We start from the raw sequence: 16,182 nt of genomic DNA on the forward strand, positions 1-16,182 counted from the left end.
TTTATTAATGAAAAAAGATGGACTTAAGTAAAAATTAGGAATAAGGAATGTTTCTTAATTACTTAAGGGGAGACAGTTTTAGGGTGGGTTTTGTAACCCAACACAAACTTGTTCATCAAGTTTACTAACCCTAAATATTAATCATATATAAAGAGGGTTACGGATTATTATTTGTAATACAAGGCAAAACCCTAACAAAATAACTCTAAAATATATACGATTTATGTCTCGGTCGAAATTAAAAAAACAATAGCATTACGAATTGTGTTCCACTCGTGGAACTCACATAAATCAATTAATTAATGTCATAGCTTAGCATTAATTATGGTCATGATTTTCTTATTTGATGGCAATAGTTTTTAACACAAGTGGTTGTGAGATTCGTGATCGGGTACTAGCATACATCATAGGGGTGTCAAGTGTGTGATTGTAGAGGGGTTTTCCTTTAGACCCTAAATAATAATAATCTTATTATTAAAAATAATATTATTGGAAGCTTTGTGCAAAGGTACACGTTTCAATTCCCTTCTTTATTAATTAATTTGATTGCATATTTGTTTCGATTCTTCCGTTACACTTTACTCGTGATTAGATGTATACATTCTAACAATAGCATTATGGCAACTATTAGATATCCTAATAACGAACTATTTTTGTGGAATTTGAAAATCTCAAAGAATTTGAATTCTTTAGGGTGAATGGTGTAATCGGTTGTTTTCACCGGTTCATCCATCGACACATTTTGACACATCGGTTTCTTTACACCTTATTTTTCGGCACTTTTTGGTTTTGGCAAAAAAGAGACAAATCAGCCCATGCACCGATAACGTTGACACAGTTTTTGGTATATGTTTTCCTTTAATCTTTTGTGATTAACCTTTTTGGCACAATTTGGTTTCCATCTTAAAGGCCAAATGTCTCTATCCCATTGATTCTCAAAATTTGATAAAAATTAGTCTTTGAACAAAATTTATTGTTTACTTGTTCGAATACACCCTTCATCCTTATAAGAACACAGCAAAAATAAAAATCTATAGAAACCAAACCATGTGTATATTTTGACTGAAAATAAAGGTTTAAACCCGAAAGTTTTGTTGCCACTAGTTAGTATTGTCAATCTTGGCAAAAAGCAAGGCAAAGAGTGTGCAACTTGAGGACGCAAAGTCAGTCAACGCTTTTGACATCTCTATCTAATAAATTGTTCAAACAAGAACAAAAGGTCCTAAAGTGGATACATACTACGTCACAACGAATCATCCTCATTATATATACAATTTCTAAGTATCATCCTCATTATATATACAATTTCTAAGTAAGAATATCTTTAAAGCTACAAGACATGTTAGAATTGATCACTCCCGTTAATATTATAAAATCCTTTGAATGATCAGTTTTGATGTTTCTCTATTAAATCCTGAGTTGAAATATTGTTTGGTGAAAAATATCATCTACACTTGGCTGTTTGCTACAATAATTTAAGTGGAACACAAATGAGTCGACTAATATCAGATATTTGATACCCATTTGACTATTTAAGTGAGACATTTCATAGATCTATTCTTGGCTGATACCAATTTGTTGAATTAATATATCGACAGAGTTAGTACTATTATAAAGAAAATGATAAATTCTTTTAAACTATCCTCTCAAAAATCATCTTAACTATATGATCATCAGAGAAATTTTAAACTATTTATTAGGAAAAACAAGCATTTCAGATATTTCTTAATGACTAGCTAGATGGTCTCCGCCGTCTGACCCCTCAACCATTGTTCCATACCAAAAGATAGCTTTGTATCGGTTAAGTTCACGAGTTGGAGATAAGCGGACTCGAACCGCTGACTGCTGAGTTATAAAATACCCGAACCCCATTGTGTTGCGATTGATTCAGCCAGTCAAACATAACTGTTCTAGCATTTCCGTTCAAAAAAAAAACCATAACTGTTCTAGGCGGGGTGGGACGCCCACCTTCGAATGACGACTTTCGTCTCTGTTGTCTCACAGTAAAGCTTAAAAGTCGTTCGAAATAGTCAAATACATGGCATTTCCACGATTAAATGATATTTCATTTTGATTGTTGCCAAATAATGAGTATCCATTCAATAGAATGAACATTCTAGCTAATAGTAAAAGACCACTTAGATCAAAATAGCATTCACAGAAAAGTTCTAAAAATCCTTATAACTATATAATCAAGAGAAAAATTTTAGACTATTTATTAAGAAGATATATCATTTCCCTCATTATCAATATAGATAATATGACTTATATAAGCCAATAACTTTCTTTGCTTATCGCACATAATGATTTGCTTATCATGTTGCTATGATTTTTCTTATCGGCATATTATTCTACTACTCCTGCATTATACGAATATCTAAGATGGAACACAACAATCTCGAAAAACCCATATTAATCCACCAAACCACCCTCATAAATGTAGAAAATAGGTCAGACTCGAACCCATGTGGATTTCCAAGGTCAAATATAGTCGCCATGTTTATGATTCCTTTTAAGATGAATAATTATGACAAGATCGATGTCCTTACTTCCTCGTTGTCTCGATTGATTGTGTGCTCAGTTTTACTGGCTCTCCATAACAATCGTTCCGTTCTTAAATGAATTGATTCAAACCAAGCAATGCATGTAGAGTTGAACCATCTCATTTAAGTTGATCACTCATAAGAAAAAAAAAAAATAATAGAACATTGATCGCGGATTATGTGCGATAAATGTAATGAAATAAAGAATCAAGAATCTCATCGAATAATCGAATCATTTTCCAAAACTAATTGTTCAATTCTAAATGCAATGGTTGTCTCATATCACTATGGGATTAAGTCTTTTTATTAGTGTTTGGCTTGGGTATTTTCAGGTTCAAGTTTCAGAGGGCAGGGTTTATCTCTATTAATCGTCGTGTCTCTAAGCGAATTGATAGGGGATTTTATCTCCATCAGGTATTTGAAATAGACATGTCTACTTCGAGAGAGCTCTCTAGCGCATACCCAGTTAAGACAACATATGATAAACCTTCCGTTGTCGAATCACGACACGAATCTTCTTTTAAAAAAAAAAAACATAGGACCACTAGACCACATTGAAAGAAACATGTAATTAAAATGGTTTATGAATTTAATTAATTAATGTAATAATATTTTTGTCAATCGATACTAATAAATGAGCACCCTTAATTCCTCCGTGTTTAAACACAACCATCACATTAAGTTTACAAAATGATTTTTCACCCATTGGAAAACACATTTTTTTTTAATAATGTGAATTTTGCTTGAAATTTTGTGTCATGATCTGACAGCGGGATGTCTAGTATACGTTGTCTTACTCGGGTCTGCGTTATAGAGAACTCTCTCAAAGTAGAAATGCATATTTCATATACTCGATGAGGGGAAAATCCTCTACCAACCCGCCCGAAAGCATGACGCTTAATGGGGTAAAACCCTGCCCCTTCAGCCTTGAACCTGGGTATACCTAAGTCGAACCCTCACAAGAGGGCTTCTTATGTCCTACTTAAAGCTTGAATACAAGACCTCTTAAATAAAATATTATCTTTTAACCATTAGGCTAATGCTCAAAAACTAAAAAAGACATTGATAATCTTTCACTTTTGATTCATTTTCTAAATAACTCATTAAACGTTTCTATCAAGGGTTACATTTAATGGGTTTGATGATATTGTCATATGTATTCACCAATATTTTATATTTCTAAACTTACGTGGCATCTGCGTGCGTAATATGGCGGTGATTGTGACAACGATGGTGTGGTGGTGTGATTGTTGGTGGTTAATGTGACGTCAAGTGGTTGATGTAAAAATAATTGATTTAAAAGGTCAATGTAGACTTTTTTGTAAGATAAAGAATTAATTGTGTAATTTAATAATTAATATTTAAAGGCTAGTATATGTGAAAGTATTTCAAGGGGTACCAAGTGATATATTACATTTTTTTTTATAAAAAAAATAACACTTTCAAAAATAAAGTGTTCTTTTTTATATAAAATATTATTAACAGGGTATCCGTGCAATGCAAGAGTGACCATGGAGGTGACAATGTGGTGGTGAGGGCCACTGTTAGTGGTAGATGCGACGTCGAGTGATGTACAACTAATGTAAAAATAATTGATGTGAAAGGTTAATGAAAATATTTTAAAAGATAAAGAAATGATATTATAAATTAACCATTAAAGATATTCAGATAATTCACTTATATAACTTTTAACATGATATTATTGTTTTGGGAAAATTACCACAATGGTCAAATTTAATGATGTATGTTAAAATATAGACACCTATTAAAAAAATTACCACAATGGTCAAGAGTTCTTTACTATCTAACTATCTTAGTAAGAATTGCAACTAACCAATCAAATGATACCAAGTGTATATTGTTGGGCTTTATATCTGCATTAATCTTTTTTTTTCTCCCAAAACAGTTTATCCTTTTTTTGTTTTATTCATTTTCTTTTTGTCCAAAGTTTCCTTCCTTAATTCCTTCAGGTTTTCAATTATCACATATTATACGCCGTGTAGCAAAAATTTTATAGGAATGATTTTTCAATGCATTGAGATAAGAACAATATAGGTTTTTTATAATGATATAATTATAATTTTTTTAAGAACTTGATACAACTATATTTACTTCATGTTCTGCTTGTTTATATATGCAAATTTCAAATTAGATGTTTTGTATTCCTTTCAGAATCCATGCTTTCAACTCGTAACAGTTAATTTTTATACTAACCCAATATTGCTTGATTACAATATGTTGTTTTTTGTGTTCTTGAACCTGTTTTTTTTATGTCCTCCATCATCTTAAAAGTTTGTCTATTACGAGTTATTAAATTTGATTAATTTCAAAAACTAATTGATAAAATCTTTACATAATAACCTTCACGTATAGTCTTTAAGTTTTAGACATTCAACAATAATGATTTCTTTAGAATGATTATTTTGGAAGTCCAATAAAAAATAAAAAGATTATTTTGGAGAAGTGGAGCCCACAAAAAAACACTTAGTAACATTTGATTGGTTATAAATATTTCTTGCTACGATGATTAGGTAGTAGGGAGAACTTGACCATTCTGGTAAATTTTTAAGTAGGTGTCCATATTTGGACATAGACCCTCATGTATGACCATTTTGGTAATTTTCCCTATTTTTATAATAAAAGTATAGAAGTATAAATAACTCCTCATAACCAATGGGCTTATAGCCTGGCGGTATTGGAGAATGGAGGGAGGCCGAGGTTCTGCAAGGTCCTTGGTTTGAACCTGACTTCGAAGAGTTTTACCACAGGGGGTATTTGGGTAGTGGGTTTCTTCCGAAACTGGTGGCATCGAGGTGGTGTTTTGGGGGGGTGAGAGGGAGAAAGGGGGGGGGGGGGGGGGGGGTTTGTTCCCGCCATCATGTCTACGCTCAATGACGAAAAAAAAATAACTCCTCAACAAAATGGGGAATCACAAAATTCTATCCGCCTTTTCAATTCTGATTTAGTACGTTTTAAATGAATGAATTATTACGGCTAAAGAAACTTAATTATGCCTACATGATCATTTCAAAAAGTCTTTAATTCGATCTTATCCGTTCAAATAACGGGTTCATATTAGTTAAGGTAGTTGACAAAATCTTATTTTGTTATCAAGATATTCATTTAAGGAGAAAGGTTAGGTTACGCATGCAGTACCTATCTTAGGTAAAGCATGGTAAATTATGTAAAATTTAGGGGTAGGTTATGTAAATTTCAAGGGTGACTATGTATGTTTATCAAATTCAAAGGTTTTATTTGTAACTTTTTTAAATATGACAGTATCTAAGCTTAGGTAAAATTTGCAGTACGGATCATTTTCTCTTTATTTATTTAAATATACAATATCCAATAAGAGAGATAAACTAAATGGATACCAACATATAAATTATGACAACGATGATTCTTACGGTGGTGACAATGTCATAGCGGTGAAGATGGAGAATTGTGACGGTGAGTAGACGTAAGTTATCTATATAATTAAGGATAATTGGCGATAAAAGTAGTATAATGATTCTATAGTTGAGAAATACTATAAATTTTATAGATTTTTTTTTTTTGGTAAGAGTAAACTTGTATATAGTTAAGAGTACATATTGTATAGTTTATTATATGATATTTCAAAATCTAAATGGGTGCAAGAGGAGAGATGTAAATATGCCTTATACACTTCGTAGTACTATAGATTACGAGTTAAAAACAACATGGTTGGATTAGTGGTATATATCATGATCATTCGAAACAGAGATGATGAGTTCGATCCTCATGAAGGTTGGAGGGTCTTTTTACCATTTAGGTAGAAAATGGAAGTAGCTTTTTTACTTAGGTAGAGGTAAGATCTGCCTACATCTTAACCTTCTGCATACACCGTTAAGATATTGAGCTCAAAACTCACAGAAAACGACACTCAGCAATTTTTTTTCTTTTATAGATTAAGAGTTAACGAGAAAAACGTTTAATAATAGTAGCTTTGATAAAAGTAGTTGCGAAATTTTATATGGAATATTTTATCTATACTTTATGTAATAACTATTAATATGGCGTTGGTCTTAATTTTCAAATATTCAAACTTTGGAGTGTAAAAAAATTACTAACTTAACTTTCTAATTGTTATATAACTTTAATTAATTTAATTAAACTCATAATATTACTAAAAAACCAAAATCGATGGTTAAACAAATTGTATAATACTTACATAAGAACCATCATAAACCAAGACCGTTTATTACACAACTAGAGATGAGTATGAAAAATGCCATCCCTAGTTAGTCCTGGAACCAACATTACCGATTCTGAAAATCTCCAAAATATGATTTCTGTAAACGTATCATCATACACTCGGTGCACTTTCTGTATCATCTTCGATACTTGTAGTCCAAAATCTTACAAATGAACAAAAGTAGGTTCCATTCATAGTCCCATTTTTCATAGATACAACTTCTTGGTTGAGAGATCGAGTCATCGAGACACTACCGTGCTAGGACCGACACTTGGGAAATTATGTTTATCTTTATTCACAAACGCCGTCAACCAAAATCTTAAGTGATGATGAACCAAGCTAGTTGTCGCAAACCAAAGTACGTGTTTTGATCCAAAATTTAAAGTCTATCATTAAAGGATATGATATATTGTTTAAAAAATTTTAAGAAGTAATCTTTCGAACAACTTGATCATAACTTCATGATAAAATCAAATGATGAAATTAAAAAAATAAAATATAAATTATATTTATCATGTAATTATATCATGATGAAAAGGATAATATATATATATAGATGTATATCATTTTTCACTATAAATATTAAGGCTTTGCTAAGTTGTAGTTAAGGTGCATTCAATAGTTGTTCAATTATTATAAAATTTTGGGTAAACTTTTTTATAACATTATCCTAAAAAATAACCTATACTTCTTTAGGAAACAAACATTATAAACTATATAAAATGTTTTCAGGTGAATAGTGAACCTAGCTTGCTGATAGCTGGTTCAGCAGCTTGCTTACATGCTGCATGTTTTTTTTTATTAGTGGTTGTGCAACTGTCTTCTTTACAATTTAATATTTCACATTTTACCTACTAAATCTTTAAACTTTTTTTTTTATCATTAAAGTTTTATATTTAAGGGATTAATTTTTTTTTTCTAGGATTTATAATACCTTAGTTTTTTTTACTGTCAAAGTCTTTAGCCTTTAATTTTTATCTTCTCAAAAAGTTTTCAATTTTATATTTCGTCACCATAAATCTTACCAAAAGCTGGTGTTTAAGATTTATTGTGAACTGTTTAATTAAATGTCTTTCTTTAGTCTGATGGTGACGGTTGGCATGTTAAAATTTATGACCCATATTCTAGTTGATATATGGTTGACAGTATACTATTTAAAGTAATTTGGGGTGAATAGTGAAGCATGCTAGCAGGCTGCTGATTTTTTTTTTTCCGTTTTTTAGTTCACGTGTTGTGTCGTGTAAATATCTTGCCTTCTCGGGTTTTTATATATTTTTTTGATATATATCATCAATTTTAGGGTGACAACGTTTTAGTATTTCACACTTTAACCACTAAATCTTTTAAGACTTTTTATTTCTACCATTGAAATTTTACGTTTGATAATTTATGGTGCTTCGCTTTAGTGTATTCTATTTTCACCATGAAAGTTTTAAGTTTCTAATTTTTATCTTTCAAAAAAGTTTACGATTTTTTCTTTCACCATCAAAGTTTTATGTTTTAAGATTTACGTACTGTTTAAGAATGTGGATTTTTTTTCTAACGGAATTGCTTGACATGTTGACTTGCATTCAATTCTGTGTCCGATCGTTAACCCCGGCTAACGGCCGGGTATGGTATTCATTTCAAAATTCATTATTTTATCCTTACATATATATGAATCTAATTAAACTTTAATATTTATAAAAAAAAATTAAAATCAATTAAACTCTTAACGACAATATAATGCTTACTTATAAAAGTATCACCAACTAATACAGATCTATGACATAACCATTGCCGCCCGTAATTTTAGTCGACTACGAAACGCCGAAACCAGCTGCCGCCACCTCTAACTACATTCGAACTTTTCTTATTAAAAATTTTCAAATCCAATCTTGAGTTTTATATATGTATTAGATTATCTAATGTCGAGTTTGATAGCAAGTATAACTAATGAAAATAAACAAAAAGTTATAAGATACATCAAAAACTCATCTGAATTTTATTATAAACTAGTATTATTCACTTTCCAATCTTACAAAATTATTCACTTTCCACTCCTACAAAATCACTAAAAAAATGGATAAAATATCTATATGAATAGTTGCTAACTTCTTCATGGTATCTAAAAAATGAAACTATCTAATAAAAGCAAAGTCATATACCATTTGTTAGTTTGCTAGTAAATCTTGTTAGGAAAAGAAAAGAAAAGTAGAATCCTAGTTTGTGAATACATTTGTACTTTATGAATTGGTGAGCCGACAAGGAAGAAAAAAAGATAATAAGTACACGTGGCAATATTCTATCGGTGGACCCCACATCCAATACGCAAAATACATCATTTTGCCCTTTACACCTACAAACTTTTTTCTATATAAACCTTTGTCATTAATCGGATAATCCAAACTTGATAACATTCACTGATCACCTTTTCTTCCCCCAACACTTTGGCACCATTTTCTCTCTAAGCTAATTTTACTCGAATAGTTTTTCACTTAATATATATAGTGATGGCTGGCGGAGGACTGTCCGTGGCCGCAGCCGGAGGTGTCGAGTTTGAGGCGAAAATTACGCCTATTGTAATAATATCATGCATTATGGCCGCTACTGGTGGTCTTATGTTTGGTTACGATGTTGGTGTTTCAGGTTATTATCATTAAAATCTCATTTTTTTATGCATGTCAATTTTTTTTTAACTTTTATAATACACAATTTGTCAAGATGTTTATTTAAGAGGCATTATTTTTTTATTTCTATATAAAGACATGACTGTTTACATTTCATCATCGAATTGATATCTTTGTTAATAACTTGACATTCAATTGCAATGAGTAATGCTGTAAGTGTTTTTGATTTGATAAAATCGGTCAGTTGTTTTCTTCCATATTTGGCTACCTACTTTCTGAGAAATTATAAACTATATCAAATCAAGAAATATCTTTTGAATAATATTTTTTGTGTACATTTGTTCTTCTTCAGTGCCCAGATCTGGATATCAATAATATATATCAATAATATATATATATGATGAGTTACTGAAATCAATTCCTAAGCATTTAATATTTTTTTGTGTTAGTAGTTACACTTATACGGATCTTAACAAGTTTTATGGTCATTTGTCTTTTTAAAATACATATAAGGAATGGAAGGAAAACATTTTTGAATACTGGATATAATTTTTAATTGAAGTTGGTATTGTTATTGTTATTCACTTATTCTTAAGATATTAAATGGAAGGTGTTTCGGGTCGAAATAATTCACCCAAATGTTTCAACTGTTAAATAAATATGTCATTAACGCTCACATTTGTAACGGCTTATAAAAACTAATAAGTAACAAGATATCATTTTTATTTATATTTATTAACAGATATTGTTTTCTATATTTACTTTTTAATGGCAAATGTTACAGAATTTGCACTAAACTACTATTTCTAAATTATTCGCCAATGTCATTATATATACTTATTTATTTTTATATTTTTATTTTTATTTATATATTTAACAAATTTGGTTTATAGTTTTTATATACCTTATTATCTGTTTTTTGAAAGGTATATACTTAGTTATCTATGCCATTTTTTTTTTTTTTTTAACATTCAAATATATTATTCATAGAAAAAAGACTAGCAAGGCCCTAAATATAATACAGGATACAATATAAGGAATTAAAATTTAAAATTACACCATTGGGACCAAGTTATCTATGCCATGTTATATCATTACTCCATCAAGCTTTTATTTTAGTACAAAAATTTACTACTCATAAATGATCTTAATTAGCTTATTTATGCCATGTTATTAAATAGTCGTATAACCAAGGCCTATTGGTTTTCAACGTTGGGCTATTTGTTACATTTCCTTTATACGGACTATATATATTATTATCTTGTAAAAGCTAATTAATGATACAAAAATGTGATAATTAATATAGGTGGAGTGACGTCTATGCCCGATTTTTTGAAGAAATTTTTTCCGGTGGTTTATAAAAAGACAGAAGAAGGTGATCTTGGTAGTAATTACTGCAAATATGACAATCAAGGCTTACAACTTTTCACTTCCTCATTGTATCTCGCCGGACTTACATCAACGTTTTTCGCGTCGTACACAACGAGACGGCTTGGAAGAAGGATGACGATGTTGATTGCCGGAGTTTTCTTCCTCTTTGGAGTCGGTTTTAATGCCGGTGCCCAAGACCTTGCCATGCTCATTGTTGGAAGGATTTTACTTGGTTTTGGTGTTGGTTTTGCTAATCAGGTTTGTTCTTCTAAACTAATTATCATTTATATATATATATATATATATGCGAGCAATTTGTGTTATTAACGTTTATTTCCTAAAATTTCATAGGGAAATGCTAAATACAGCCCTAACGTGCATAAAAACTTGTACCTTTCATATTAAAAGTCCGTCCCCTAATTTTCATGGTAAATATATAAACAATTTATGCACCTTAAACACAGCCCTAAAGGCTGTATTTAGCAAACCCTAATTTCATAATTCAATACCCATAATAGAAGAGAAAAGAAAAAATGAACAAAAAATTAAAATACGAAAGGTATATTAGAAAATTCCGAGGCTCATCCTACTATTGTGAAATAGTTAACTAAAAAGAAAATTTAACTATAATTACAAAAAGTTGGGAAATATGTTGTGGTCAACTTGATTCTTACTAAAAATTGACCAACATTAATTACTCGCGTATTTATTATTTACATCTCGCATACCAATAATTATGTGTAAACAGATTATTAATCATATTAGTTGAGTAGCTTCATGCGGTACGTTCCAAAAAAATAGTAGAGTAGCTTCATATATGATCGGTAATCTAACTAGTTTTTGCTTTACCATATATCAAAAAAGATATTAGAATTTATTGACTAGTTTAAGAATAGAGTAAAAATTGTAACTTAAAATAAAGATTTTTTTTTTGTAGAAGAACAATTTTCATTGTAAAAGATCTTAGAAATGATGTGACATTGTGACATGATTGGAACCAAGGAATTGACAACAACGCGAATATGAAAGAGCTCTTGTATATTAAAATCAAAATCGACCGGTATCTTAAAGTTATTATGTGTTGCATATTGTAGATTCTGTTTCTATAATCACTTTATAGATATTATTATTTATGAATCGACAATATATTTGTCTTGGTATTAACTTAGTAATGACTCAACTTTTTTTAAAGATATAAAAATACTCCGTTACACATATTTATATTTGAATTGGATCTGTCAACCAAGTGAGTTAAAAAATAAGATATTTTCCACAATTTCAGATACTAATTGGACTTTAACATCAAACATATACGTAGGCCAAGAATCATAGTCAACTTTGGCGAAGTTGAAACTTGTGTATTTATGGGTCTTTTATTTGTCGATCACATATATGTAGTTAGGTAGTAGCTCCTAATTTTTAAGTCATGTCTCTTTTGATTAGATGATAACTTTAATAAATTATTAAGAGAGAGAGAGAGAAAACTTGTGTATCACATGTTATAGCTCAATTATCAAAAGATATATAATTTAATCTAACCTCAACATGAACATCTCATCTTTCCATATGTAATTATAATTAGGATAGGTCTTATTCGAGTTAGGTTATAAGTGACGAAGTATCAAATATATAACAAAAATTAATATTTTCAAACGATAAAACTATATATATATATATATATATATATAGATAGCTTAATTAGAAGATACAATTTTGAACGACCTAATTTATTTTGTTAATCAAAGCCTCATGCGATTCTTTTTGAATGACGAATAATTATGCAACTTTTATTAGGTGTGTATCCGATTTTTTTTCGTTGAATAAATCTTCATCACATGTCATATATCATATTTTATCTTGGAAAACCGTTGCCATATCTTAAGTCTATGGCTATAATCGATAAGATAAAAAGGTCCCATTGGAAAAAATTAAAGAGAAACATGGCCTTTAATCTTTATTGACAATTGAAATCGATTATCTATGTCTGCAATAGTGCATATGTGAGGCCCCTACACGTTTCATATAATTCGTACCTTTGAATATCGCATTGATACCATGCTTTATGAATCTTGTGATGTCTATTCTTTTCCATTATATCACTAAACTTTATCTAGGATATACATATGCATATTAATTTCCAATATCATTCATCATGTGTATCTTTTACCTTTCCAACTTTCATGGCCCTTTTATTGTTACATATATACTATCTTTTTTAATCTTGATATATTAATTAATTGATAATATCAATTTGGGGTTATCCAATTGGTTAGAATAAGCTCAAGACACTTAGTTTTTTGTTAATCGGTCATAGGTTCAAACCTGAATTCAGACAAATAGTAATATCAGTACGCAAAATAATAAATCCTTCTAACGAATAACCTACAAATCCTCTTAAAACTATAAGAATATGACATATGTTACCCACTAATTTTCTTTCCTAATCTTGCCCTCTGATTTTTTCACATTTCATCATCTCGTGATTAGAAGAAATTTTAGGCTATTTAGTTAGAAAGATTAATTATTTTTCTATCAGAATGTCCAATCGTTCAAAAAGCTAGAATTGCAATATTTGGGAATATGTAACAATATTTTTTGTTATTCTAATCAACAATCAATCCATCATTCGTATTGATTGCAAATTTACATTTCTCAGTTTAACTAAATAATTTGTAATTAGATCTATCTTAAAATAAACTAAAATAGTGTTAGCTATAGGGAGGTTAGTCATGTAGCCTCGTAGGTTTATGGACTTTGAACGTGGTGCATGCAATGCCAAAAGCATCGTTTCACTTTTCGATATGATTTGTCAATGATTAAATAATAGAGGTATAAAATATAAACTTGACCAATTCTTATTCTTATACATACATATGAGCCATGAGAAATAGATAGTTATTACAAGTTATTAAATGCTAGTATGTGTAGTTATTGTGAGACATTATTATTACTTATATTTATTTATATAGTATAAATGTATAATGACATAATGAATGATGTGAAGTCTTGGCAACAGAGAGCGATTGATGTCACCGAACAAGTAAGAAAAACAGAGCATTAAAAAACGTTTACTTGGATAATTTGTTAAAACACTTAGACTATAGCGCGTCATTTAAATTCGTTGCGTGATGAAATTTTGTAATACAGTACTAAATTTTGATTTGATGAGTGAAAATGGTTGACCAAAATTAAAAACGATATATATATGTGTGTGTATAATTGCTGCTAATATCTCGAGTTTATATGATAATTTTGGCAGGCTGTTCCAGTTTTCCTATCAGAAATAGCACCAACAAGGATTCGTGGGGGCCTTAACATTTTGTTTCAACTTAATGTCACTATTGGGATTCTCTTCGCCAACCTAGTCAATTACGGCACTGCAAAGTAAGCCTACTCTTTTATATACTCCATTTTTCACTTCTAAACTTTTATTAGTTTGAATATTACACTCTAGTATTCTTAAGTGTCTAACTTTCAAAATATAACTTTCAAAATATGGAAAATGTTAAATACAACCCTAAGGCTGTATTTAACGTGCATAAAAAAGCTTGTATCTTCCATATTAAAAATCCGTCCCTTAATTTTCATGGTAAATGTACAAATAGTTTATATATCTTTTAGGGATGTATTGAGCAAAACCCTCAAAATATATACTCCGTACAATTTAAAGAAAAATAATCAATAAAGTATCTTCTAATACACGCCAAATTAAAGTGTCTTTTGTTTAATTAGTTAAATATTAAAGTGAGACTTTTCTTTGTGACTACTTAATTGGAAAATAATTTAAATACTAGTACTAGTATTTAATTAATCATTCGATCGATAACAATATAATATATTCTAATTTGAACATTAGAACATGTGATAATTGTCTTTTACATTTATAACTACACAAATATACAATCGAAAATTAACATCTTTAAATGTATTATTTCTGTTAATAGGATTCACGGTTGGGGATGGAGACTCTCCTTAGGATTAGCAGGAATCCCAGCATTGCTCCTGACCGTAGGCGCATTGTTGGTGGTCGACACACCCAACAGTTTGATCGAGCGTGGCAAACTAGAAGAAGGAAAGGCGGTACTAAGAAGGATCCGTGGAATAGATAATGTCGAACCAGAGTATTTAGAGCTCGTTGAGGCTAGTCGTCTTGCTAAAGAAGTGAAACACCCTTTCCGTAATCTTTTACAACGTAAAAATCGCCCACAACTTATTATTGCAGTTTCTCTCCAGGTAATATTTCATTACCCTTTGTACTGGACAGAGTGGATCAAAAGATCCACTTATTTTGATGTAATATTTTTTTATTGTGTTTGAATTCTTTTCAACTGTAATTTATCTGATATAATTAATCAAGCGTTCCAATAAAAACAAAAGTTATCAAGATCAACTACTCTAAAAACAAAAGTTATCAAGATCAAGTACTCTAGCTAATGTTTTTTTTTTCTTTTGTGTTATATGTAACAGTTTTTCCAACAATTCACTGGTATCAACGCTATCATGTTCTACGCCCCAGTTCTTTTCAACACATTAGGGTTCAAGAATGACGCTTCACTCTACTCGGCTGTGATTACTGGAGCAGTAAACGTTCTAGCGACTATTGTAGCTATTTACGTGGTTGACAAACTTGGTAGACGGTTTCTATTACTACAAGCAGGAGTCCAAATGTTCTTGTCACAAATTGTGATTGCAATAATTCTAGGCTTCAAGGTTACCGATACCTCAGAAAACCTTAGCTCTGGCATTGGAATCCTAGTGGTGGTCATGATTTGCACATATGTGGCTGCGTTTGCGTGGTCATGGGGTCCATTGGGTTGGCTAATTCCTAGCGAAACGTTCCCTCTAGAGACAAGGTCAGCCGGTCAAAGTGTGACGGTTTGCATCAACTTGGTGTTCACATTTCTTATAGCACAAGCGTTTTTATCTATGCTTTGTCATTTCAAGTACGGGATCTTCTTTTTCTTTTCGGGTTGGGTGTTTATCATGTCGTTTTTCGTTTGGTTTTTGGTTCCTGAGACGAAGAATATACCGATTGAAGAAATGACCGAGAGAGTTTGGAAGAAACATTGGTTGTGGAAGAGGTTCATGGATGATGATGAATACATACAAGATGATTTGCCCAAGAAGAATGGCTTTGAAGAAAAGCTATAGATTCAAAGTTCTTTTCCTTAGAACAAAAACAATAGAGAAAAATTGCTAAAACTACATAAATAAAGTAAGGGGGTTATTTGGTTTTATATAATAGTTAACTTTTTGTTTTCAGTTTTCTAATCGGTGAAACAAATACCGGCCGATAAGGAAAGTATAGAGGAGTGGATTAATGGTTTTTTAGATTCGAGCATTTGAGATTTGCATTAAAATGACTAGAAAATATCTTCTCAATAGTAGTGTAATATATGTGTTTGAATATTATAAACTAAACTTTAACATATCAAGTCTTTAC

The 16,182-nt window shown here is 30.5% G+C and overlaps 1 protein-coding gene across 1 annotated transcript; it reads left to right on the forward strand.

Annotated features, from left to right (window-relative positions):
• The first annotated feature begins 9,151 nt into the window (after window positions 1-9,151).
• Window positions 9,152-15,976, forward strand: LOC122595407 (sugar transport protein 13). The gene is made up of 5 exons (XM_043767760.1): window positions 9,152-9,387; window positions 10,675-10,997; window positions 13,999-14,123; window positions 14,684-14,972; window positions 15,207-15,976. The coding sequence occupies exons 1-5, from the start codon at window positions 9,252-9,254 to the stop codon at window positions 15,888-15,890; spliced, it is 1,557 nt and encodes a 518-aa protein (XP_043623695.1). The 5' UTR covers window positions 9,152-9,251; the 3' UTR covers window positions 15,891-15,976.
• The last annotated feature ends 206 nt before the right edge of the window (window positions 15,977-16,182 follow it).

The sequence above is a fragment of the Erigeron canadensis genome, chromosome 4, assembly GCF_010389155.1.
Source record: "Erigeron canadensis isolate Cc75 chromosome 4, C_canadensis_v1, whole genome shotgun sequence".
Lineage (NCBI taxonomy): Eukaryota > Viridiplantae > Streptophyta > Magnoliopsida > Asterales > Asteraceae > Erigeron > Erigeron canadensis.